Source organism: Macaca nemestrina, chromosome 1 (genome assembly GCF_043159975.1).
Source record: "Macaca nemestrina isolate mMacNem1 chromosome 1, mMacNem.hap1, whole genome shotgun sequence".
NCBI lineage: Eukaryota > Metazoa > Chordata > Mammalia > Primates > Cercopithecidae > Macaca > Macaca nemestrina.
Genome location: NC_092125.1, coordinates 81,995,678 through 82,023,177, shown reverse-complemented (window position 1 = coordinate 82,023,177; position 27,500 = coordinate 81,995,678). Strand labels below are relative to the sequence as shown.

General features: G+C 49.6%; 1 protein-coding gene across 1 annotated transcript in view; it reads right to left on the bottom strand.

The window, feature by feature from the left end:
• Positions 1 to 26,782, bottom strand: part of LOC105478205 (calpain 2) — a 61,318-nt gene extending 34,536 nt beyond the window's left edge. The window contains exons 1-2 of the mRNA XM_011735320.2: positions 26,396 to 26,782; positions 21,475 to 21,544 (exon numbers count right to left, since the gene is read on the bottom strand). Of these exons, the coding sequence (XP_011733622.1) occupies positions 21,475 to 21,544; positions 26,396 to 26,632 (307 nt within the window). The 5' untranslated portion in view covers positions 26,633 to 26,782. The remainder of the gene's footprint in view (positions 1 to 21,474; positions 21,545 to 26,395) is intronic.
• Positions 26,783 to 27,500: the final 718 nt, after the last annotated feature.

Here is a 27,500-nt window from a genome sequence, read left to right as displayed (position 1 = left end):
ACATTATGTATCTGCAAATAGTATTTTCCTTGTGCTCATTTTTTTTTTTTTTGGAGGGGGACTCTGCTCTCCAGTCACACAAAAATTTTGGCAGAGGGGAGGGTGAGATGGCTACTTACACCTTGGTGTACCTCAGAGGACTGTCTGAAGAGTGCACTTGGCACAAGCAAAATTCCTGCCTTCCTCTCCTGGGGGAACGTTCAGTTGTTACAAGCTCTTAGCCTTCCTGTTGAGGTACAAAATCTGTTTATGGGCCAGGTGTGGTGGCTCACGCCTGTAATCCCATCACTTTGGGAGGCCGAGGTGGGCAGATCACATGAGGTCAGGAGTTTGAGAGTAGCCTGGTCAACATGGTGAAACCTCATCTTTACTAAAAATACAAAATTAGCCAGGCGTGGTGGCATGCTCCTGTAGTCCCAGCTACTCGAGAGGCTGAGGCATGAGAATCACTGGAACCTGGGAGGTGGAGGTCGCAGTGACCCCAAATTGCGCCACTGCATTCCAGCCTGGGGGACAGAGTGAGACTCTGTCTTAAGAAAAAAAAAATCTATTTATGCTTGGGTCCTGTTGATAACCTTTTGATCCTTAATTACTCCATTTATTTCAGAGCAGAAACTGTTGTCTTGGGAACTTGAGTGCCTGAATCGTGGTGAGCTGGAGCTGAGTGCCTGATACATTCCAGCTGCCTCTTAATGTCCAGTCTACACCCTCCATCCTGCTGCTTGGGAGCTGACCTCTATGGGGATCTCACGGGGGGCCCAGGGCCTATGGCTGCTGGGGGCCAGAAGAAGGGAGTAGTGCAGTTAGGGTGTTTCTTCCCTGGCTCCTTCTCTGAGAGTGTGGTTTGGCTCCATGTGGCTGTGTCCTGTGACTGCGGGGCACTGCTCCCTTCAGGTTGCACCTGTATGTGAACCACTTCCAGTGCTAGAATCCTGACAATTGCCCCCAACTCACAGATCCAGACCCTGTTCTGGGATGGACTCAGCCACGCTTCCTCCTCGGATCACAGAAGACTCTAGACACGAGCTGTCTGTTTCCAACTGTGTGCAGGGCTCCTCCGACTAGGGGGCTGCTCCTGTCAGCTGTTCACCTTCTTCACTGACTCCAGGTGTGCACGTGAGCCTGCCTGGAGGCGCTTGGACAATCATTTACCCCATTTAAAAAAACCGGCCTGCGTTCTTGACTGCAAAAACTCATTATCATAAAAATGCCATGTCCTCTTAAGTTAGCCTATAAACTTAATGTAATGCTAATAAAAATAGCAATAAGGCTAGGTACTGTGGCTCATGCCTCTAATTCTAGCACTTGGGAGGCCAGGGCCAGAGCATTTCTTGAGCCCTCAGGATTTCAAGACCAACCTGAAATCTCACTATATTGTGAGACCCTGTCTCTATAAAAATTATTTTAAAAAAATTAGCCAGCTGTGGTGTCATGCTCCTATAGTCCCAGCTACGTGGGAGGCTGAGGCAGGAGAATCACTTTGAACCTGGAGGTCAAGGCTGCAGTGAGCTATGATTGTACCACTATACTCCAGCCTGGGTGACAGAGTAAGACCCCATCTCAAAAAAAAAAAAAAAAAAAAAAAGAAATAATTTAAAAAAAGTAATAAGATTAAAATTTTTTTTGAACTTAGCTGATTCTGATAAGTTTATTTAAAAATTAAATATGGAGCATAGCTAGAAAAAAATCTAAAAGAGAAGGAAGTCTACCTCTATTAGATGTTTAAACACATCTAAAGCTACAGCAATTAAAACAGTATAGAACTTGTGCATGAGGATATAGATAAATATAAATGGCACAGAAAAAATCTAGAATCAAACCTTCTCCGTGCTCCTGTGGGGGGGCACAGTGAGATTCTTTTATAGCTGTTGGGTGTCAACACTAAGTATAGGGCCCATCTGTAGCCCCTAAGGTGCTTTTGACAGCATGTATGCCTTTTATTTTTTCCCCTCTCCAGGTTTTGACATTCCCTTTTTGCTGGATTGTTTTTCTTTTAGAACTGACTGTTTTTCTTTACAGTACATGGTGTTATTGTATTCTCTCTCTCTCTCTCTTTTGGTCAGGCCTTAGATTCTCTGTGGAATGAGGTGAGGCATATGTAAATACTAAGCAATTCTGCCTAAGTCACTGTAAAGCTAAAGCGCCTACTCCCATCGCTCATCTGCCTTTCTCATCCCGGGAGCCTGACACCTGCCTCAGTCTGTCCAGCACCCTGGACATGACCAAGGACAAGTGTCAGAGCTGGGTCCCCAGGGGATTCTGCTCATCCATGGGACAGATGGTGTCTCTGTAGAGAAGGAAGGTGGCTACCAATGACATCTCCTGCTAGCAGGGCCCTGGCTATTGCTGGCCACATTTATTACTAAAGGCAGCAGATGAGGCCCTGCCCAGAGGTTCCTAAGCTGCCCCGTTAAGGTCCTGACCATGGGCTTGACAGACCAGCCATCCCTATATCCAGGCTGCCCCCACACCCAGCCATGCCCCCACACCCAGCCATGCTTCTGTCCTGGAAGACACTCAACTGGCACAGACCTGAGAGGCTGGGGACAGAAGATGGAAGGGATTTCTGCCTTGCTTCATCTCCAGAAAAAGCCCTCCTGGGTGCCCCATGAGCCTCATGCTTAGCCAAGCAGGGGCTGCCTACACGATGGGATTTCAGGGGGCTCCTGTCCCCTTCCTCCACAAATCTCCCCTACATCTGGTCTTAATTTCTTTATCCTTATTTTTATTTTTTATTTTTTTGAGACAGGTTCTCAGTCTGTCACCCAGGCTAGAGTGCAGTGGTGCAATCATAGCTCACTGCAGCCTTGACCTCCCGGGCTCAAGTGATCCTCCTACCTCACCTTGTAGCTGGGATTACAAGCACATACCATCATGCCCAGCTAATTAAAAACCTTTTTTTTTTGTAGAGGTGTCTTGCTCTGTTGCCCAGGCTAGTCTCAAACTTCTGGTCTCAAGTGATCCTCCTGCCTCAGCCTCTCCTAGAATCACTTGAACCCAGGAGGTAGGGGTTGCAGTGAGCTGAGATTACATCACTTCACTCCAGCCTGGGCAACACAGCGAGACTCCGTCTCAAAAAGAAAAAAAAAAAAAAAAAAAGAAAGAAAAGAAAGGTCCCAAGTAGGTGGCAGGCTGGCAGGCGCTGGGGCACCTTTGCTGGCTGTCCCCGTTGCTGCTGGGCACAGGCCAAATGGCTCCACAGAGCACCCCACAGCCACGTGGAGCCCTCAGGTGGTTCTCAAACCACAAAGGAGTATAATGGAAAGACATCCCAGATAGATCTAAAAGACCAGACCAGAGGTGGGTGGGGAGAGGGGCACTGGATTGTGGTTAGAAGACCTGAATTTTATTTTATTTTATTTTTTGAGATAGAGTCTCACTCTGTCACCCAGGTTGGAGTGTGATGGTGCCATCTTGGCTCACTGCAACCTCCGCCTCCCAGGTTCAAGCAATTCTCCTGCCTCAGCCTCCCGAGTATCTGGGATTACAGGCGTCCACCACCATGCCCAGTTAATTTATGTATTTTTGGTAGAGACAAGATTTCACCATGTTGACCAGGCTGGTCTCGAACTCCTGACCTCAGGTGATCCACCCACCTTGGCCACCCAAAGAGCTGGGATTACATGCATGAGCCACCACGCCTGGCCAGAGGACCTGGATTTTGGTCCTGCTCTGGCCACTTAAGGTTGTGTGAGCTCAGATACACTTCTTAATTTCTCTGAGCCTGTTTGTTCTCAGCTGTAGAAGGATAGTGATGAGGCGTATCCTTGGCAGGTTGTTAGGATCATGTGAGGGAAGGGAAACCGGGGGTCCATGGATGGGCTTTATTGACCTGGAACCCCAAATGTTTTGTGCAAATTTGGCATACATGCAAACACATGCTATTTTCTAGAGAGACCAGTCTGTTTCTCTCCCACTCCCACTCCAAATGGTTGGGAAACACTAGAACCAGAACATGGAGTTCAAATCCCGACTGTGACCTGGGGAGACTACTCCCTCTGTGCTTCAGTTTCCTCATATATAACATAGTTTAATAATAATAGACTGTCTCATGGTGCTGAGAATTAAATGGAAAAAAAATATGCAAAGCATTGAGAACAGTGTCTCCAAGTGTTTGCTCTTTTCATTTGCTGATTTTATAGGAGTGGAAACTGAAACCCAAGGGAAGTGGAGTCTCAATTGGTACATGGTGTGCCAGACCTTAGCCACATTTGGCAGTATTGTCCTGGAAAGGGTGCCAAGGTTGCCAAGGGTGCCGACTGGTGAGGGGCAAGGAGAGAGGGTTGTGGCCGAGGGGCAGTGAGGAGGGAGGGGAGCTGCAGGGGTGAGTGGAGTGCATATGGGGTCCTTCTCACCGTCTTGAACCTTCCAAAATTCATCTTTGGAAGCAAGGGGTGTCCGAATAAGGAAGAAATAAAGGTAAATAATGAACACTGGGCGAGGTGTCCTGATGTGTGCCTGTGGTCCCAGCTACTTGGGAAGCTGAGGTGGGAGGATGGGTTGAGCCCAGGAGGTGGAGTCTGCAGCAAGCTGTGACAGCACCACTGCACTCCAGTATAGGTGATAAAGCAATCTCTTTTTAAAAAAACAAAGTACATTTTTTGAAAGAGGGGTGAGCACTGGGAAGGGTATAGATACTGAAGCATTTGCTGGAGACGAGTGTGGCCCCTCCAGAGAGGAGTGCCTACCCAGGCCTGAGCGGGTCTCCAGCCGGGGCGGTGGGGCCTCCCCTGCACTTCCCTGTAGTGCTGGATCCCGGGGCTGAGAACCGCAGCTCCTGGGAGAGGCTGGCCTTGTTCCCTGCTTTTTCCTCACACAACAGAAGGAAAGAGGGTCTCTTACCAGCCTCCCCCGTCCCGAGTCTGCGGTTGGGACCGTTCCTCTCCCTGCACCCCGGGCTGTCAGTTCTCTCAGGGAACGTTCACCACGTTTGTGCCTATGGAGGATGGGCATTCCTGTATTCATTTGCTCATTTGGTCGACGACTTTTTAGTGTCATTCTCTCTGGCCCATTCTGGGGCACCCACTGAGCTCAGTTAAGCTACTTTTGCTTATGGGTCTCTGGGAAATCCTCTCTGAATTCAAGCTTCCTCCACCCGTTCTAATTTGTTTGGGAAAGGAAGTTTGATTTGGGTTTTTAAATCATAAGCACACCGGCCTTCCCCTTCCAAGACTCACACGACCTGGATACGGGCTTCATTGCCCCCAGTGGGGCTACCGTTCTTGGGGGCCCATGGTGAGCACACCAGGTACCCAGCCCTTCCCTCCACTCCAGCTCACCCAGACCCTCCTCTGAGGACAAGGCACTCTCAGACAGACCTTATGAATGACTCCTTTAAACTACAGGGCCTTCTACTGAAAAGACAAATTCATTCAGGGCCATGTCAGTAAATTTCCAGAGCTGTGCTCCCTGGCCTGGGTGTCCGCATCCTGAAGGTCGGCTATGTGACAGGCCCAGCCCATCCTGGGGGGTGGGATGCAGCTGGGTTACTAATATTTGCGGCTCCTGGAGGTTTTCCAAGAGGAAAGCATAATATTTGCTGTGCATTTTCTCCTTCTTTTCTTTCCGCTACTGCTGTCTTTCCCTCACAAACAGAAGTGAGGCAGAGTTGGGAAGCCAGGGGAGGGGGAGCGCAGGAGAGGCTGGGCTGAGGCACCCCTGAGCCACACTAGAGTGCAGCGGCTGCTGACAGTCCTGCAGGATGGGAGGTGCGTGGGCAGGTTGGTGCTGGCTGTCACAGTCACACCCAGTGCCTGCACTGGGAAGAATGTGTGTTTGGTGAAGTAAAACACGCTGAATACCAGCGCAGCCCCCAGGAAATAACTGGGTTTGCTTACTGTTTTCTTTAGTCTCTTTATTTGTAGGCACAACTGCTCAAAGAAACAAGCTGGCCCCTGATGGTGCCAGAGTTTCTTGACCTCTGCCCAGATACCAGAGGGAGATAAGACCCCTAAAACTGGCAGAAACTGGAGCAGGCAACCCCTTGTTACATTTAGAACTTTATCATGTCATTATAATGCTAACGTCACCACCTGTAGAAGAAAATCACCACTATTTCTGAACATGTGTCAGAGGCGTGTGAACCAGAGCAACTCCATCTTGAATAAGGGCTGAGTAAAATGAGGCTGAGACCTACTGGGCTGCATTCCCAAAGGGCTAGGCATTCTAAGTCACAGGATGAGACAGGAAGTCGGCACAAGATACAGGTGATAAAGACCTTGCTGATAAAACAGTTGCGGTAAAGAAGCCGGCCAAAACCCACCAAAACCAAGATAGTGACGAGAGTGGCCTCTGGTTGTCCTCACTGCTCCACTCCAACCAGAGCCATGACAGTTTACAGATGCCATGACAACATCAGGAAGTTACCCTAAGTGATCTAAAAAGGCGAGGCACGAATAATCCACCCCTTGTTTAGCATATCATCAAGAAATAATCATAAAAATGGGCAACCAGCAGCCCTCAGGGCTGCTCTATGAAGTAGACATTCTTTTATTCCTTTATTTTCAAAATAAACTTGCTTTCACTTTACTCTACAGACTCACCCTGAATTCTTTCTTGAGAGAGATCCAAGAACGCTTTCTGAGGTTCTAGATGAGAACCCCTTTCTGGTAACACATCATGCATTGTATGGAGAGGCGTGTTTATGGCCTGCGCCTGAGCGTCTAGAGGTCCCCACCCTCCCACCCTCACCCTGCACCTGCTTACACACCTCCCTGCCCCACACCTATCTCCTTACAACTCCCCAGTTTCCACGGCTCGAGGTGAAGGTGTCTTTAGAGCAAGAGTCCCCACCTTCTCTTTCTCCTGGTCAGGAATAAAACCCTCTTGCCTTTTTTTTCCAACTGAGTGTTCCTTCTTTGCAACTGATACCAAGCAGGGACAGAACTCAGTTAACCGGTGACACACTCACACACACGCTTCACACACCGGCTGAGGGAGCTCATCTTGGAGGAAGAGCAGGCAGAACACAGAGCTGCCAAAGGGCAGCCCAGACTCCCGGATGCCCTCCGCTGCCTCCACATCCCTCACTCCATGCTTCTTGCCTGGGGCCCAGCTTGCCCGTGCCTCTGTGCACCTCCGACCTCGTGTAAGTCAACTCTGGAGGATATGTCTCTTTCCCCTCCGATCTAGTCTCAGGCTCCTTGTTGGTGCATTCCTGGCTCCGTGCCAGGCCTGTACTTGGTCTAGAGGAGACTGGTGCTGGCTCTCAGGCGGTGAGCTCACAGCCGGCAGGAGACAGTGTGGAAACAGAGGTTGCGGATGATGGTGGTGAGCATGAGGCTTTGAGTCTGAACAGGGCAGACTGGGACTGTAGGAGGGCTGGGGTGGGTGAGGATGACTTAGAGCGGGGAGCTGGGTGAGGAAGAGCAGGGGAACTTTCAGGGAGAGGGAAGGTCAAGTGCAGAGTCCAGAACAGGCAGGCACCCAGCAGTGGGGCTGGGTGCTGGGAAGTGGAGAGGGCTGGGGCTAGGCGGATTGGGTTGGACGTCTGGGCCAGGTTAGGAATCTGAACTGGCTCCTGAGGGAATTTAAGCCAAAGTTCCTTCTCCCCCTTTCCCCTTCTGCACCAGACCCTCCAAGCATAATAAAATATTTGCCTTTTTCAGAATGAATCACTCCCTGCTTCCTCTTTGCAGGAAACCTTCCTTCCAACTCTCCCTCCTTAATCATCCTTTGGGGTATCTCTCTTAACCCCTTACTGTTCCCCTCCAAGATCCTCACACTGCATCCCAGCTGACTCCTAACATGATCTGAACTTGGAATTAATCCATCCGTTTAATCATTTGCCTCCACTACTTCCATAGCTCCCTGAGGACAGGTTCTCTGGTAGCAATGCCCAAAGTGGATTAGATACAAGTATACATGCTCCTTAACTTACAGTGGGGTTAGATCTGAACAAATCCATCAGCAGTTGAAAATATTGTAAGTCAAAAATGCACTTAATACACCTTAGCCTACTGTAAACTAAAACTCAAAGTCTAAGCCCCTTAACTGACTGAATGGATGCCCCCTTAGCCAAGGGGATTCCAAGGTAACCTGAAAAACAAGTTCAGGCCACAATGGGAAGGGAGGTCGTCATGCCTCATTATATCCTACTCCTTTAGGAATTCAGGCACTGCTGACCAGCATTAACTGAAAACAGAGATCTTAAGACTCACAAAACAGACTCCTCCTAGCAATAAGATACCAAATTCCAACCAGACTCTAGTAGAGCATCACATGACAGATAGCAGGCCCTGAAATAAATCAAAGTATTTTAGCCCAAAATATATTTTTCTGACATATTTTGAAATGTCTCTGCAAAACTGTCTCTTGTGGGGAAAATCTACATTCTATAGCAGGGGTGTCCAATCTTTTGGCTTCCCTGGGCCACATTGGAAGAAGAATTGCCTTGGACCACACATAAAATACACTAACACTAACCATAGACGATGAGCTAAAAAAAAAAAAAAAAAACTCTTAATGTTTTGAGAAAGTTTACAAATTTGTGTTGGGCCACATTCAAAGCCGTCCTGGGCAGCGTGAGGGTTGGACAAGCTTAATGTAGAGAATCACCTTCCCTCCAGGTCTTTTTAGCTGAGCATCTAGTAGCACCTTTTAAAGGTCTGAATAGAAAACATTTGCCATCTGTTGCCTTTGACAGTGGCCATCTACGAGACTTCATCTATATAATCAAAACCGTGGTCTCTACAACCTCTTATCTCAACCCAGACACACTTTTCTACTGATTTCAGGTCTTTTTTTTTTTTTTTTTGAGAGAGAGTTTTGCTCTTGTCGCCCAGGCTGGAGTGCAGTGGTGCAATCCTGGCTCACTGCAACCTTCACCTCCTGTGTTCAAGTGATTCTCCTGCCCCAGCCTCTGAGTAGCTGGGACTACAGGCATACACCACCATGCCCAGTTAATTTTTGCATTTTTAGTAGAGGCGAGGTTTCACCATGTTGGCCAGGCCAGGCCAGGCTTGAACTCCTGACCTCAAGTGATCCACCTGCCTTAGCCTCCCAAAGTGCTGGAATTATAGGTGTTAGCCACTGCACCCGGCCTTGATTCCAGGTCTTTCGATAATAACTTAATGCTTTTAACTAACTGCCAATCAGAAAATCTTTGAATCCACCTGTGACCTGGAGCCCCTCCAGCTCCTGTGCCTTCCCCATCCACTTCAAGTCGTCCTGCCTTTCTGGATTGATGTCTGCCTGTAACTTCTGTCCTCCTAAAATGTAGAAAACCAAGCTGTAAACCAACCACCTTGGGCACAGGTTTTCAGGACCTCCTTGGGCTTTGGTCACTTTTATTTGGCTCAGAATAAACCTCTTTAAATCTTTCACAGAATTTGACTATTTTATCGACACTACCTAACACCATAGCTTAGCCTAGCCTGCCTTAATTGTGCTCAGAACACTTACAGTAGCCTACAGTTGGGCAAAATTATCTAAGAAGGCAAAGTCTGTTTTAAAATAAAATGTTGAGCATCTCAATGTAATTTATCGAACACTGTACTGAAAGTGAAAAACAGAATGGTTGCATGGGTACTTCAAGTGCAGTTTCTACTGAATGTGTATTGCTTTCATGCCATCGTAAAGCTGAAAAATTGCATGTCAAGCCATTACAATTCTGGGACCACCTGTAGGCATCCTGAGCAGACTCCAGGTGAGAACTGAGGCCTGCCTTGGAGTCACGGGGGAAGAGAAGAAAATGGAGGCTTGGTGATGAGTTAAGGACCTAAAATGGAGGGACTGGTTGGACACAGAGAGGGAAGAACCTTGTATAGAGAAGGGATTGTGTTTTGCTTTTGTCTTTTTTTGCTGAAGTCTCAGCCCACTGTTCTTCCTATAACAGATGCCCAGTGAAGCTGGCTGATTGCAAGCAGAAAGGCAGTTGCTGGCTTGTGCAAGTCAGGGCTCCTGGGTCCCATGGGCATCTCAGAAACGCTTGGGGGTGAGTGGCGTCCTGAAGCTGGCACATCAGCCCAGCTTGTTAAATCCTTCACTACTGTGTACCTTGGGAAGTCCCAGAAAACACATCCTCCCCACCCTGCAAACCATGAAGAGCGAATGTCCAAGCAGCTTGGGTTATTATTGGTAAAGGACAAGAAGGCCATTATTCAAAGGGGAGGAATTGTGGTGTTTTCCACAAATGGCGGCAACAATGTTTCTGGTTCCACATGTTCTTCCAGAACCCTGCCACTCTCCATCTAGAAGTGGGCTCTATGTCCCTTCCCTTTGATCCTGGGTGAGCCTTCATTGATCTCAATGAATAGGAATGGCAGAAGTGATGCTATGTGACTTCCAAGCCTAGGTCGTAAAGATGAGACAGCTCCCAGGGCTTTCTCTTGGGACATGAGCTGCTGTAAGATGTTCAGCTACCTTCAAATCCCTGTGATGGGGAGACCACAAAAGAGACAGAGATCCCTGAAGCCCCAGCTGATCCACCCTTCAGCCCTGGCACCAGACATGTGGGTGAGGGGGCCTTCAGATGACTGTGCCCATCCCCATCTGATTGCAACCACTTGAGAGACCGGGAGAGCATTGCCCAGCTCAGCCCCGTCATCCTTCAGAACCATAAGAGAGAACAAAATGCCTTGTGTTTCAAGCCATTTGTTTTAGGGTGGATTGTTACACACCAGATACAGGTGTGACAATACAGGGAGCTTGTGCTTGGGAGTCTGAACTGTAATGCATACCAGGGAGCCAGGGATAGTAAGATACACCTGCTAACAGAGTCTCCCACCGGGGGATGCCAGCAAGAGAATGGAGCCAACACTGAGAAATGCCAGTGTCAGGCCACCCAGCTGCTCTGCAGTTCCCCAGGTACCCTGGACCTGAGATGTTCCCACTGTCTCCCTGCTGATGTGTAGTTTGGAAAGACACCTGAGCTGGGAAGCTGAGCAGACAGAATGGCCTGCCAGGGGAACCATTCTCCAAGAAGCAGGGAGGGCCCTTCTCCTCCTTTGCTGTGTTCCTCCCAGTGCTAGTGGGAAGCTTGGATCTCCCCTCCCACAAGCTCAAATATCCCAGCAATGCTGCCCTGACCCCGTACATGCAATGTTTTCTCCTTGCCTACAGTATTTACTCATAATTGTGGCTGGATTAGATTGAAGCAATGCTGGAAAGTATATTTAGTTTGTCTTCAGCAACTCACCTACTGATTACCACTGCTATTTCTACCTTCCATCCGGCCACTCCCTTGTGCCAGGCTCCCCAAATGGCATTCTGTGTGCCCAGTGACCCCCACAGTACCTCCCCCTTCACTCCTGCTCTGCCAGTGGTTCTCAGTTGGGGGCATTCCATGCACCTGCAACTCTGCCAAGCCCCCAGGGGACATTTGGCAAGATCTGCAGACATTTTTGAGTGCCACACTGGGGTGTGTGGGTAGAGGCCAAGGATGCAGCTAAACATCCTATAATTCACAGGACAGCTCCCTACAATGAACAATTATCCAGTCGGTTGTGCCAAGGTTGAGAAACCCTGATGGATCTCAAATCTTACTTGTTTTTTGTGGTATTTCTTTAGAACTTTTGTTCCTTTGCTTTGCACGCTGACAGCTAGATACATGATAAACAGATCAAGATACCGAAGACTGCGCCTGGCTAAATTTCACCCTTCCTGAGACAACAGCATTTTAACAATCTCCAGCAGACCTGACACTCTGTCCCAAAGAGACACATCTCTCAAGGTCCTAGGCAGCCCAAGAAGGTGGAGAGCCACATTTTCAGGCAGCCGCGAGTCTTCGCTTTGGAAGGGAGGAGAAGGAACCTCTGAAAAGCCAATTCAGGGCCACCCCTCTGAAACTGGCAGGGAGGGGCTGCCAGAGGAAATGCACACCCCGCCAGCATGCTAGGCCTGCAAGAGGGTGGCTGATGAGTCACCGTGGGCCATCCCTTTGTTACTCATTTCACAGTCTGGCAGCAGCCCAGAAAAGGATACCCCCAAAGTAGAGTTCCCCATGCATGTACAATCACCCTGCATTTGTATCAGGGGCTGGGAGGGGAGGGGGCAGATCCTCCATTTTACTCATGCCCCACCTTCATTAACAGGAAGTCTTCAGCCTCCTTCCCTAAACTGCACACACATCAGAACTGTGAGCCACAGCCAGTGATCCAAACCACGTGTCCCAGGCCTTTCCTTTCCCTTCTCCCTGCCCCACCTGCCGGAAGGGAGGCCCTAAAAGAGAGGATGGGAGGGAGGCGAGGGTGCTGGGACTTGACATTCACTCTCCCTCTCTCAAGTCTCTTGCCTGTCTCAGCCGTGCCCTGGACCAGGAGGATGTGACCTGTGGCATGTTTCATGGTTTTTGTGTCCCTGTTCGCTGCAGCCCTGACCCTCCTGGGCCATCGCCCCCAGAGTCACTAGCCGATATCAGAGTTTTTATCTCCAGTACCCCAGCAGAGGTGGCTGTTCCTTCCTGATGGCTGCCTTCCCCCCAGGCGCAGGCAAACCCACCCTCTTCCTCCCCATTCCTGCTGTCATCACAGACCCCACAGAAGAAGGGAGGAGGAGGTGGAACCTTGCCCTCAGCCGCCAATTCCTGTCTTAAATTCCTGCTCTTCAGGAACTCTCCTTCCTTAGCTCCTGGAGGAACCACAAAGACAGTATCTATTTTCCTGACTTCCTGGGGGGATTCACAGTGCCGAACTACTAAAGTCTCGCTTGGGCTGGGGTACCAAAATACAGGAGAAACATCATCCTGAGAACGGGCCCAATAAGAATGAACATGGGAAACGTTCTCACTCTGATCCTGATCCCCAGAGAGACGGAGGAACCCCACGAGGCCCTGGGTTCCAGTGGCACTTTTCTGTCACACAGTCTTAAAGTTCCCTGCCTTGTAGGAAAAGAAAAAGAAAGGACGCAAACGTCGTCATTGTTCCCATTTTGCAGATGGGTGAGTGGAAACTTATGGCGAAAGATCACAAGGTACTGGCAGCACGTGTATGTGCTGGGAGAGGAGAGAGTCCACATTCCTTGGCACTGAAGGGCCTCTGGCCCTCTGTGGAAACATCAGGAGGCTGTGACCATTGTGTGACCCAGGAAAATTACAGCAGGAGACTCCTCTGAGTCTCTTTCCGGAGCTTCCCCCGGGACACCACCTCCTCTGTCACACCCCTCTCCAAAACTTAGGTGGCTGCCAATGTCACGTGCTAAAGCCGGGACCCAGTCCGGTATTCAAGACATGGCACAGTGTGTCTCCACCTCAGCGACCTGACCTCATTTGACAGTACTCCCCTCTAGCTGTACTCTCCCCAAAGAGAACGTGCAATCTGCATGGATTAAACCTTTACTACACACCAGCCTCTGGAGCTCTGAGCTTTATGTCTATTATTTCATTTCATCTTTACAGTCCCCTGAGGTAGACACAATTTTTTTTTTTTTTTTTGAGATGAAGTCTCACTCTGAGATGAAGTCTCACTCTGTTGCCCAGGCTGGATTGCAGTGGTGTGATCACGGCTCCTTGCAACCTGCGTTTCCTGGGTTCAAGTGATTCTCTTGCTCAGGCTTCTGAGTAGCTGGGATTACAGGTGTGTGCCACCATGCCTGGCTAATTTTTGTATTTTTAGTAGAGACAGGGTTTCACCACATTGGCCAGGCTGCTCTTGAACTCCTGATGTCAAGTGATCCACCTGCCTCGGCCTCCCAAAGTGCTGGGATTAGAGACATGAGCCACCACACCCAGCCAGTAGACACTATTATTTTATTTTTATTTATTTAGTTTTTTTTGAGATGGAGTCTCACTCCGTTGCCCAGGCTGGAGTGCAGTGGTGCGATCTTGGATCACTGCAACCTCCATCTCTCAGGTTCAAGAGATTCTCCTGCCTCAGCCTCCCAAGTAGCTGGGACTACAGGCGTGTGCCACCATGCCTGGCTAATTTTTTGTATGTTGTGTTGTATTTTTGTAGAGACAGGGTTTCACCATGTTATCCAGGATGGTCTCGATAGTAGACACTATTATTCTATTATTGTCTTCATTTCACGGATGAGGAAACTGAGGTGTGAAGAGGATAGTCATCTCCTCAAGATGACAGAGCCAGTACATGGCAGAATAAGAGGCCAACCCCTAACTGTTGGACACCAAGTCCTCATTCTCTACCCTGATATTTACAGATGTTTATTGATGTATGTTTATCTGTTTGTTTTGAGACAAGGTCTCAATCCATCACCCAGGCTAGAATGTCATGGTGCAATCACGACTCACTGCAGCCTTGACCTCCTTGGCTCAAAGTGATCCTCCCACTTCAGCCTCCCAAGTAGCTGGAACTACAGGTGCACACCACCATGCCCAGCTAATTAAAAAAAATTTTTTTTTTTGCGGAAATGGGTTCTCATTATGTTGCTTGGCTGGTCTTGAACTCCTGGGCTCAAGGGATCCTCCCGCCTCAGCCTCCCAAAGTGTTGGGATTACAGGCATGAGCCACCGTGCCCTGCTTGTTTACTGATGTCTGTGCATGCTTGGCTCCGATGTGAATACTATCCCACTATGGAGAGTAAAGGCTGAGAGGCTGGATTCCAGAGCTCAACAGTCTGCTGCCGTGCAGTGCAGCAGCCACAAGGAACATGTGGCTATTTACATTTAAATTAAATAAAATTACAAATTCAGTTCCTCAGCTGCATGAGTCATATTTCAAGTGCTCCACAGCCACACAGGGCTAGCGCTGCCATTTGGGGCAGTGCAGATATACACTGTTTCCATCATCACTAGAAGCTCTATGAGACAGGGGTGGTGGAGAGGTGGCCTCACTGCACACCTGCTGGCCAGGCCACCTCCTCCTGCGACTCAGTCATCCAGACAGTGTTGCTAGCCAGGACCCCACCAGACCTCATGGAACACACGGTCCTTCATTTCTCAAATCCCCAGATGACAGTGTCCCTTGGCTGGTCCTCTTGGGGGCTGGTGCTGAGCAAGGTGGAGATATAATTCCTCACAAACACCAGTCCAGCTAAAGCCAGGTGTGTGAGGATGCAGGGGGCTGTCGAGGAAGGTAACATTCTAAAGTCACAGAATGTCAGAAGTAGTGGGGCATCAGGAAAATCTGTTCCAACCTTCTAATCTCAGAGATAAGATAAGACAATTATGGTCATACAGGGGTGTGGCCTGGCTCCTGGCCACAGGAAGCTGGTGGAAAAGCTAAAGGGGCACCCAAACAGGCAGAGTCACCCCTGAATCCAGAGCCCATGGGTAGCAGGCTGGAGCCCTGGAATCCCGCTCTGCATGCCCTGTGGCTTTGCAGGAAGGCATATGGGAAATGGGGGATTCTTGAAGGGGGTCCCACTGCTCCTATTCCTGGAGAGGGGGCAGGGAGAGCTAAGGAGAGATTTGTTCTTCAGGCATCTGATGTAGCTGGAGACTGCGGGTACCATGGCCAAAGCTGGCGCAGCCAGGGTGGGACAGGGGCCTCCAAGCAACACAGAAGGGTTAGCGGTTCACCCGGACTTGTTTATGAGCTGTCTTAGATGCACTAAGGCAAGAGATGTCTCATCTCGTCTCTAAGATCTTAGATCTTAAATGCGGAGGGAAGGCAGCTGGGAGTGTGGACGGCAGGCACAAGGGGGAAAAGTGCAAGAGCATTTACAACCAGAAGAGAAGCTGAGGGGACACGATGGCCCATGGACAATGTCAGTGCCCTGGGAGGCTGGTAAGGGGGGTGCTGGGACTGGTGGTGAAGAGATCACTCTTAAAAAAAAGAATGGATTGGCCGGGCGTGGTGGCTCACGCCTGTAATCCCAGCACTTTGGGAGGCCGAGGTGGGCGGATCACAAGGTCAGGAGATCGAGACCATGGTGAAACCCCGTCTCTACTAAAAATAGAAAAAATTAGCCGGGCGCAGGGGCGGGCGCCTGTAGTCCCAGCTACTCGGGAGGCTGAGGCAGGAGAATGGCGTGAACCCGGGAGGCGGAGCTTGCAGTGAGCCGAGATTGCGCCACTGCACTCCAGCCTGGGCGACAGAGCGAGACTCCGTCTCAAAAAAAAAAAAAAAAAAAGAAAAAGAATGGATTTACTTTCTCCATCAAACCAGCTACCATCTATTTGCTAGTCTTTAAAAATTTTAACTACATGGGTACTTATTTATTTATTTTTTTGAGATAAGTTTTCCCTCTGTCACCCATGCTGGAGTGCAGTGGCTCCAGAACCGGGCTGGAGTGCACGGCTCACAGCAGCTTCCACCTCCTGGGCTCAAGTGATCTTCTGCTTCAGCTTCCCGAGTAGCTGGGACTACAGGCATGTGCCACCAAGCCCCGGTAATTTTTTTGTAGAGACAGAGTTTTGCTATGTTGGCCAAGCTGGTCCCAAACTCTTGGGCTCAAGTGATCCTCTTGTCTCAGCCTCCCAAAGTGCTGGGATTACAGGTGTGAGCCACTACATACTTATTAAAAAGGCACCACAAATTCCAGTAGATAGGCATCCTAAAAAATCTCTGACCAATATTCCCCAAAACTGTCAAGGTCATCAAAATCAAGGAAAGACTGAGAGACTGTCACAGCCCAGAGGAGCCGAAGGAGACTTGACAACTAAATGAAATGTGGGGTCCTGGATGGGATCCCAGAATAGAGAAAGAATCTTAGGGAAAAACTAAGAGAGTCTGCATAAAGCATGGACTTTAACAATACTGCATCAATGCTGATTCATTATAACACATGTACCACACTGATGTAACACGTTAATAATAGGGGAAACTGGGTATGAGGTATCTGGAACTTTCTGTACTGTCATCTCAGCTTTTCTATAAACCTAACACTGTTCTTTAAAAAAAGTCTATTAACATTTTTAAAGGTACTTATTATAAAAACGCATTTTTAAATTTATAATTTAAAAATTACTTGCCAGGTGTGGTGACTCACACCTGTAATCCCAGCACTTGGGAGGACAAGGCAGGAGGATTGCTTGAGTCCAGGAATTTGAAACGGCCTGGGCAACATAGTGAGACCCCATCTCCACACAGACACACACAAAAATTAGCCGGGTGAGGTGGTGCATGCCTGTAGTCCTGGCTACTCGGGAGGCTGAAGTGGGAGGATTGCTTGAGCCCAGGAGGTCGAGGCTGCAGTGAGCTATGGTTCTGTTACTGCACTCTAGTGTAGGCAACAGAGCAAGACAAAGAAAGAAAAATTATTTAAAACACTGAAATATTCAATTTTTAAAATTGAGGAATGCACATCTGACCTCTTTGTATTCATTGTCTCCCCATATGTTTCTTCTCCTGAGTTTCAGTCTGTGTGTTACCCTAACACAGGCCACAAGTTTGTCTCTCCTCGTTTTGGCATTTCCACCCTTAGATTATGAAATTTTCAAGGATGAGGATCTGGTTTCCAACCCAACTTATTTTCTTCTCCTCCTCTTCTCATCCTCCACCATTCTCTTTTTCTTCGGCAATTTGGCGAAAGGAGTTTTCACATAACTGGAATCAGTAATGATAATCCCAGTCCCTTGAATTTGTCTGGGATTCTATAGTGTGCCAAGTGTATTTGCCTGTATAAATCTCACTTTCCTCCACAGCCCTGGGAAAGGAGCCTTATTATTATTCCCATTTCACAGAAGAGAAAACTGAGGCTCAGAGAGGCTGGGTCCAAATAAATGGCTAATGAGTGGTAGAGGGAACAGGACTGGAAACTTCCCCATCTGGCTTGCCTTTCCCATTGGTCTTGCTCCTTCCCCACTCGCTGCTGAACTAGGCTGTGGTGTGGGGAATCCTGTGAGTGTTCTGGGGGTCCATGTGACATCTTGAGGAGGAGGCAGGTTGACCCACCCCTGAAGGGTCCAGGGAACATTTGCTGGGTTACAATGAAATGGGGGTGTGCTATTTCAACAGCCTTGGCAGCCTTGGGCTCTCCCCCAGGAAGCCAAAGGCCTGCAAGGTGACCTACGCCTCCCTGGCTGGGGTAGCTGCCTTCATCTGTGAGCGGTGAAGCTGTGGGGAAAGCTCAGTGGTGACCCAGTGCAAAGCAAAGCAACAGAGGTAGGAGCAGCTCAGCCTTGGACCAAGTTTTCTGGGTCCTTGGGAGCCATTTCAAGTGGCAAGCACCTGTAAGAATGTGGTTACTACCCCACAATTTCAGAGCCATATTTAGCTGCAGGGTCAGCCAGTGGAGGCTCCATCTGGGTCTCCAGCCCTTCCTCCAGCAGGGCAGATTTTTCTCTGCTGAATCAATTCTTATACAACTACGTTCTGCAATGGAGATGGCTCTTGGTGAGAGCAGCTCTGTAAACATGGTTTAAATGACTTTGGTGAAGCTTGGAATCTGAGCCTTCTGGGAAGGAGGGTGGGTATTTCTGGATTAACCATTGCTGGGCAGCACAGTAAACAGGGCAGGGCGTTGCGAAGTGCACAAGTCTAAGAATGTCACCTGCCCAAGTTCCCTGGGGGAACTGAATAAGGCTCAGGGTAGAAAGCGCAGGTAGAGAAGATGAATTTTGCTGAGAATGGTTCCTCAGCACAGCACTATGGCAAATTGGAGGGAGCATGGGTTAGGAAGAGTGTAGGATTTAAAATCAGACCAGGGTTCAATCCTTTGGCAATTATTAGCTGTGTGGCTTTACATTTACCCTCCCCTCTCTGTGTCTCAGTTTTTTTTTTATCTGTACAGTGAGATGAAAATATTTACTTTAGATATGGAATGAATACATGACATGCTGTAGTGAAAAAATGCCCCATGAATTGCATATTGTTATGTAGGTGATGGGTGCTGTTATTACTCCTTATGTGTGTAATAAAGAATGATCTTGGCCGGGCACAGTGGCTCACACCTGTAATCCCAGCACTTTGGGAGGCCGAGGTGGGTGGATCACTTGAACTCAGAAGTTCAAGACCAGCCTGCACAACATGGCAAGACCAGGTCTCTACAAAAAATACAAAAATTAGCCAGGTGTGGTGGTGTGTGCCTGTAGTCCCAGGTACTCAGAAGGCTGAGGTAGGAGGATCACTTGAGCCCAGGGGCCAAGGCTGCAGTGAGCCAAGATCCTGCCACTGCACTCCAACCCTGGGGAACAAGGTAAGACCCTGCCAAAAAAAAAAAAAAAAGAGAGAGAGAGAAAGAGAAAGAAAGAGAGAAAAAAAGGATGATCGTGTGGTGCTCTAACCCTCTAGCACAAGGAATGAGGAATAGCTGGTCAGAAACCAGGGAATGGCTTTAGAATAGCTGAATACAACATCTTACAGGGTGTCTGAGGTCACTTTATTCACTCTCCTTCCTTCTCCGCTTTTGGAAGTGATGGAAGTTCCAGGTAATTACTTGCCCAGTCTTCCGACTACCAACAGAGCTGATTCTAGGCTCATATCTCTGGCCATGTTGCAGAGTGTCACTGTCATGGCCTCTGTTCCTGGTGCTTGTGAAGTTGTTGGCATTTGGTGAAGATCAAGGCCCCATCAGCACCGTCTGCCCACATGCCAGAATCAGGGCGAGAATACGGTATACCACATTTCACAGACTGATCTAACTAGAGTCCTCCAAAATGAAAGGCCAAAAGAACAAAATGACCAATACTGCATTACACACACGCACACACACACCCGAGAAATTACAGACTAGGTACTAAGACATTTTTAAAAGGTTTACATTTTCATCTGGTTTATAATTCCCTTGGGAGGGGAATTTCTCCCAGGAATGTTAAACTTTGCTGTCTCCTCTCCAAATGGCCCAGTGGTATTTACACAGGACTTAAATCATGTATTTGTTGCTTGAACTTTGGCCCTTAAGGTGTTGTTAAACTTTGAAGCAGTTGTTAGGCAGTTGCTGTGTTTCTTTCTGGATTCTCTCTCTCTCTCTTTTTTTCTTTTTTTTTGAGATGGAGTCTCACTCTATCGCCCAGGCTGGAGTGCAGTGGTGCGATCTCCACTCACTGCAACCTCTGCCTCCTGGGTTCAAGCAATTCTCCTGCCTCAGTCTCCTGAGTAGCTGGGATTACAGGCGCCCAGCACCACGTCCAGCTAATTTTTTTTTGTATTTTTAGTAGACACAGGGTTTCACTATGTTGGCCAGGCTGGTCTCCAACTCCTGACTCAGGTGATCCACCTGCCTCAGTCTCCCCGAGTGTTGGGATTACAGACGTGAGCCACTGTTCCCGGCTGTTTCTGGATTCTGTAAAGCCCCCAGGGTTGGTCAAAGTTTCCATCAATTCCATTTTCTCTAATGAATACATTTTCCTGGAGGATCAACCTTGGGTTCCCAAGGACCTCTATCTTCTGTCTTTTGTGGGGCGAGAAGAAAAGAAATGAAAGGAGTATTTTCTGCAGGTAAGAATGTGCTCTGGCATCTCAGGAATCTGTAGAGCCTGAGCTCAGACAAGCTTTCCCACTCAGGTCACGTTCTCCCTCACAGTCTGTCTGTCCTAATGATTCACACAGATGCCCTGACATCCCTCAGGGCTAGAAAATTTTCCAGGTCCCCTCTTAGGGAGTATAGCTCAGGATTTAAACATACCCTGGGGTCAGGGGTACCAGCCCCCACTTCAGTTGTAGGAGGACCTCTGCATCCTCATCTATGAAATGAGAATAATCACGGTGATTTAGAGATAAATATTAGCTGTTATCAGCTGGTATTAGGGGTATAGGAATAACAAAACCTCTGCTAGGTGGGTGAGGACAGGAGGTACAACTCTAGTTGATTGATTTTGTTACTGATGAACTTGCCTGGGGAGCCAGCCAGCGGACGCTGATGGCAGAAAATAGATTTTTGGTTTATCAGAGCAAAATAATCTCCTCCAGTAATTATAGGCCCGCATTTATTATGAGTAAAAGAACATTGAGGGTGGATTCTATGAGAATCTTAGATAACAGCCCCAGGCCCCATTGCTGGGACTTCCTAGGAGCTTTGGGAGTTTTCATACTAAAGGTAGAGAACCCTGTGGGTTCAAACCCTCAACAAGGACTATCTCCAGAAACAAATCTGAACTTGGCTCCAGAAAGCAAGGTTTCGGACAATTCAGCTACTTTGGTTAATTTTTACTTAAATGATCATTACAGCTGTGATACCACGGTGAGCTGGTCTTGCAAACACCGAAATGCCCTGGTACTTTAACTTCCTTCAGCAGTGAGCATTAGAGTTTCCTCTTCCCTCACACTGAGTCACCTTCCCTGGTCCCTGAACCTCAGAGAACTGATGTCTCAGTGCTGTCATTGGCCTGGGCGAGTCCTCTCACCTGGTCCTCTGCCCAGAGCCTATTTCATGAACCACTGGTAATACTGGCTCCAGGAGGTGCATACCAAGGGGTGGCTGACATCCAGAAGCCCCCTGGTCCTCCCAGTGGCAGCATCTCTGTAACCTCAGCAACTAGCCCTGTGCAGGGGACACAGGAGGCCTCATTTGTGTGCCCCAGCATGGGGCTGAAGGTAGAAATATTGCCCCCTAGGGCCAAGAAATTCCATGGAGCTTCTGCAAATAGAAATTGCCAAGCTGCTCGGGAAGGGAGAGAAGCCACAGATTGTCCCTCATCTCTTCCACCCACAGCCTTACAGACAGGACCCCCCAGCTTGCTCTGAATCCATCACTTACCCAGGGCTCCTTGGCAGATGTCTGTGCGGGTGGCTCCTCCAATGATAAATTGGGGGTCAGCGCAGATCTCCTGGGAACAAGACCCACAAAGTGCTGTTAGCCCCCCAGGTAGGTGTTTCTGCAGCTAGGATGCCTCCATTCTCAGTGGATCTTCTAACCCCTTCTCCCCTCTGGGGAAAGTGTGTCATCACAGTCAGAGCTCTGTGTCATGAAGTCCTTCTGACCCCTGCTTCCTGGGCCCTGATGGGTGGATGGGCGGTCCTGTCTGAGAAGGGCAGGCATTTGGACCCTACACACTTTGGAATGCCTAGAGCTGTTTCCCAGGGGCCACAGCAGCAAGTCCAGCCTCTTCTGCCAGACGTTGAGACCATCACACTCCAGAGCCACCCTATCCACTGGGCTAGCACCCTCTCTCCTCTGTTACTGCATGCAAATTGTTTTGCTTGCATGAAATTCCTTCCTTTCCCAGTCTCTTCCCTCCTTTTCCATATTGCATCATACATTGAGGCTCACTGTCACCTCCTCTGTGAAGTCCTCCTTCCTAGTCCTTCCTAGTCCAATCTTCACTCATCCCTTCAAGTCTGAGTCCCAGAGTCTCTGGACTCTGCAATTTACTACTTAGGTACTACTCTGTCTTCCTAACACATGCCCTTTTGAGGGCAGGGGGGATCTAACCCTTTTGAATTATTCCATGGGGTCATGAAACTTAGAGCATCTATATATTCTGTACCTGCTTACATCAGAGACTGCGCTCAAAGCTTTATTGCATGGAATGGGTATTATCCCCCTTTTACAGACGAGGAAACAGCTCAAAAGGGTGAAGTGATGTGTCCAAAGTTAACACAGTTCACAGATAATAGACAGCACTGGCATTGGAACTTACTGATCAAATGCGCCAACTCTTTCTGCTCCTGCCCTGCCTCTAATTGATTTAGTACCAAGTGTCCAAGGGTGTTAAAATCTCCGGGGCCGTTGTCATGAGCAGACTGATGGAAGCCAATCTTGAACACTTCTTAGCCCTTTCAGTAGCCCTCCAAGTGTGTTTCGATTCTGAACAGCCCCACCCAAAAGCCACAGAGGAAGTTGGGGCACAAACTTGGGCCTCTCTGGGCTCAGGCAACCTTGCCTTGAAGGAGCTGCTCCTGCGTCTCATGTCCACTTGGGCTGCACACGCCTGCCTCCACCCAACGGCGCTCGGCATGCCCACTCTGTCAAGCAGAAGTTTGCCTATGTGAGACTTGGATCTAGCCCCTGATCATCCTGGCTCAGATTGTGGGAGCTCTTCCGGAAGCACCGTCTGCCGCAGAGGACATTCCCTTCATGCCTCTGCCTTGTTGCTCTCTGCTCCTATTGGTTTTGGGGATGGCAGAGAGAATCAGAATGCTCTTTTGCTGAGGCAAAGGAAGCCAGCTTGGCCCAAGGCCTGTCAGCGAGCTCTTATCCAGCTGATGGAATAGATTGGGCTTGGTGCTGGGAGCCTGTTTATTATAAAGAATCACAGTGATAATCCTGAGTGTGCCAGGCACTTACCCCAGCAGGGTTTTTCCATTATACTTCAGAAACTTTCGAATGCCGTTAGCAGACTCTAGAGAAGTCAGAGTTCAGAGTGGTGCTGAGCGATGCTTCAGAAAACTGAAACTTGCGCACAGCATGTAGGGCATCGAATCAAATATGGGACTTACCAGTCAGTGAAAACGGGTTGAGGGTTTGGGCTTTGCTGCATTATTCTGATAACCTGGGTTTAAATCCTGGCTCTGCCACTTATTGTATAGGTCCTAGGACCCTGGAAAGTCACCTAATCTTTTGAAGCCTCAGTTTTTTCACCTGCAAAATGGGAACGATGAAAATACCCAACTCAGAGGATTGTTCTGAGTGTTAAATGAGATAATAACGTAAACATGCCCTGGCAAGCACTCCATAAATGTGATCTATTATTACTACTGTTGAAGAAGTTGATGATAACAGTCACTGAACTTGGAGACAGGACATACGGGTTTGAGGCTGAGTTTGGCCAACTGAAGATAAGCAAGTGAGAAACCTCTCAGAGGTTTGATTTTCTTGGGGGAAACATAGGGGCTCACAATATCTGCCCTTGCTCCTAATGGACTGGTTGCTGGGAGGATCCGATGTGCCACCCGGATCATGCCTGCTTTCTCCTCACTGTGCCCCTGCATGGCCCTTGGACCCCACTGGACTTACTGCTTTAATCCCCCTTCCAGGTGCTGGAGCCACTCTTGCCAGTGTTGTGAAATCCTCTCTCCGAGGAAGAGCAGCTCCTCCTGCTGCAAGGCTAACCTGCTCCCCTCTCCTGCCCACAACCCGTATTCTCACTTCCTCAGGGACCCTGTTTCACTGCCCCTCCCTGCCTTTATCTTTAATCCCTTCCTCCTCGTGATTCAACATGTGACACATTCAAGTTGTTCTCATATGAAAAAAACAAACAAACAAAAAAAAAACAGGCTCTCAAAATCCAGGTCCTGCTCTACCTATCAGTTCTCCTCTCTTCCCAGGGGCCCTTCTTAAATGAGTTGATCACGTTCTTAATTTCCAGTTCCTTTACTCTGGAGTCTATAACAATCTGGCTTCTACCCTCACCTTTCCATTGAAATTGCTCTGCTAAACTCACCAATGACCTGCTAGTGTTCAAATCCAGTGGAAACAATTGTGCTCTCCTTGCCTGACCTCAGCAGCATTTGAGAAGGTAGGATAGAGGCAGACAACGCAGCCATAAAGGGTGGGCTCAACATGCACAGACTACACACAGTCCTGGATCTATGGCCTATATCCACTTGACTCTGAGCAAGGATTTAACCTTCCCAAGCCTCAATTTCTTCAACTGGCAAATGGGGATCGTAATAGTCACACTCTTCCTTGGTAGTGCAGTGCACAGCCCGCCTGCCCTAAGCAGTGGCCCTAGATCATCTCTAGACCTCTATATCCTCATCTGGAAGTCCCACAGGCATTTCCAACTGTTGGGGGACCTGTCTCTGTCACCTCACTAGCCTCAGAAGTAAGTCTTCAGAAGCAGAAACCATATGCATTGTGCCTAGCATATAGGAGGTATTCGAGAAATGCTTATTGAATGAACGAAAGAATAAGTGAATGAGTGTGAACTCACTGTGTAAACTGTAAAGTGCCATGCAAATGTAAAGTGAACACATTCTCTTGGTTTGCGTTTCATTTTTTTTTTTTTTTTTTTACTTTTTTATAGAGACAAGTCTTACTGTGTTGCCCGGGCTGGTCTTGAACTCCTGGCTCAAGCGATCCTCCCACCTTGGCCTCCCATAGTGCTGGGATTACAGGCGTGAGGCACCACGTCAGGTCAGTTTACCACTTTCGCAACCATAATTTCATCTGAGGCTCATTACAATCCTGCATCCATTCATTCTACAGTCACTTCTTTTGTGTTCACTAGTGTATCTCCTGAGCTCTCAGGACAGTGCCTGGCATGTAATAGGTGCTCCATCAATGTTGTTGAATGAATGAGTGAATGAATGAATGGATGAATACTGTGAAAGGCATGGCTATGTGCTAGGCACTGGGGATATACTGGTAAATAATATACACATGATTCCTGCAGTTCAGTAGGAAGAACAAATACATGTGATTATATTTCTAAACTGTGACAATGCTATGAAGGAAATGAGTGGGGTGAGAGTTAGAGAATAACAAGGTGGGGAGGTGGCTGCTAAGAAGGGTCAGAAAATACCTGTTTGAGGAGGGAACATGTGACTAAGTTGGAAAGAATGAGAGTGAGCCACACTCCAGGTAAGAGCGTGCCTTGCTGGTGAGAAGGCCTCGTGCAGGCAAGAACTGGCTCTTTGAGAGACTGAAAGGAGGCCAGGATGGCAGGGTCTGGAGGGCCACGAAAGAGAGAAAATATCTAGGCAGGGTGTGTTATTTTAGATGAAGACACGGAGGCACAGAGAGTTTAAACCGCTTCCTCAAGGTCACCCAGCAGGTTAGCAAGAAGGTGAATCCAAGTGCTCTGAGTCTGGGCTAGGGTGCTTCCTGCAGCCCTCGCTACCTATGAGCTGGATTTAGGGAAACAGAAGGTGACCTGGGAGGCTGCCGGGTGTGGAAGCAGAGCTGGAAGGCTTGTTCTCATAACAGGAATCTAGAAGTTGGACTTCAGGCAGGCTTCCCTAGGCGTGGTAGGGGAAGCCTGGGGAAGTCCCAAAGGAGGCGGTTCCCCAAGAAACGGAATGGACAAGTAGATTGGGGAGGGCAAGTTGTCCCAGGGCCGGGAGGTCAGAGACCCTGGGGGACGGGATAATGGGGTCTGGAGGGCTCCCGGAGCTTTCCCCAGTGAGGATTCCCACCAGGCAAATCATGAGACACCTCCGTGTCCTGGGTTAATTACCATTGTCGATGTTATGGGAGGTATCGCTGGCTCCCCTTTGGAAAAATAAATGTAACCCCAGGGCTGCATGAGACTATCCTTAGTCACAAAATGACCAGGCTCTGGCCTGTCCCCCTCCACGAACAGACAGAACCCCAGTTGGAGACGGACTTTGTCTGGTGGATGTTGCCTCTCCCTTCTCTGCAGACCCGATTCCCCTCCTCTTCCAGGTCCCCGCTACAGTTCAATTACAAGTTTCACCCCGGCCTCCTGTGTCACCCTGAGTTTTTGTGAAGTCCTAAATTGGCCTGCTAGTGGGATTTGAGTGCAGTGATTCGCCCCGACCCGCCCAGGAAAGCGTGGTGGGTGGAAGGGAGGGCAGGCCCCGGGAGTTCCCCCACGCTCGAAAGGAGTCCCAGACTCCGGCGGCGTGTAGGTGTCGCAGGCCTGCGGGGTCCTGGCTTGCGGCTTCCCCACTGCAGCACCCCGGCTGCCCCCCGCCCCAGCGCGCCGCGGGCCAGCTGCACCCCTCCCTGCCCGGCACCCCGCCCTGCCCGCGTCCTGCCGTGCACTTCCTACCGTGGGTCGCTTCCACTCGATGCCCCGGGTTTTGCTGGAGTAGGGCCCCAACTCCTTGAAGCCCAGGGCCGAGGGGATGGCCGGGAAGGAGGGGTCCTGGAAGAGCGTCCCGGCCTCCAGGCACTCGTTCCGCAGCGCCTCATAGTCCTGGTTGAGGTACTTGATGGCCCTCTCGTGGGAGCCCAGCCCCTCGGCCGCCTCCCGGTCCTTCACCAGCTTGGCCGCGATGCCCGCCATGCTGCGGCCCCGGCGGCCGTGCTGCTCAGAGAAAGGTCGGGGCGACTTCGCGCTGCGCTCGGCTGGGGCGCGGCCAGGGCCCTGCGCGCTGCTGCGGACACTGCGGGCGCCGCCGCTGCGAGCGATGATTCACCGGAGGGAAGCGGCCCGGCCCGCGGGGTGTGGCCTCAGCCGCTCCCGGCCTGATGGGCTCCCGGCCCGGGACCAGGCCAGCCTGCGGCCTGCGGAGCGCCGGGACCGCCGCGACCCGGGGCCGGTGCTGCCATCTGCGGACAGCTCCCGGGATGGCGCGGCCTGGCGCGGGAAGGCTCGCGAATCGCGGTCCAGAGTTGGGGCTCCCACCGGAACCCGAGGCCACCTTTACACTCAATGGGGAGGAAGGCTGGGCGACACCGGAGGCTAGGGTAGTTATGGCCGTCCAGAAAACACCCGGGGAGTTAGCAGAGGATCAGGTAGTGAAGTTGAGGAAACTAAATCAGCTGCCCTGAACCTTGTGCCAAACACCGTCTTAACGGCTCTGCATACATCATCTCATTCAATCCTCCCAGCAACTCTGAAGAAGGCACTGATATTGTTCCCATCTTACAGATGAGAAAACTGAGCCTCAGAGAGGCTAAATGACTTCCCAATGTGGCACAACGGTCACAGGCAGAACAGGGACTCTAAGCCACGGAGGCCTGTTGCAATCACGATGCTGCAGTTACTACTGCTCAGCTGTTTATTTGATTACAGATAGGGTTGTCAGATTTGGCCAATAAGGCTGGGCGCGGTGGCTCACGCCTGTAATCCCAACACTCTGGGAGGCTGGAGGCAGGTGGATCACCTGAGGTCAGGAGTTCGAGACCAGCCTGGCCAACATGGTGAAACC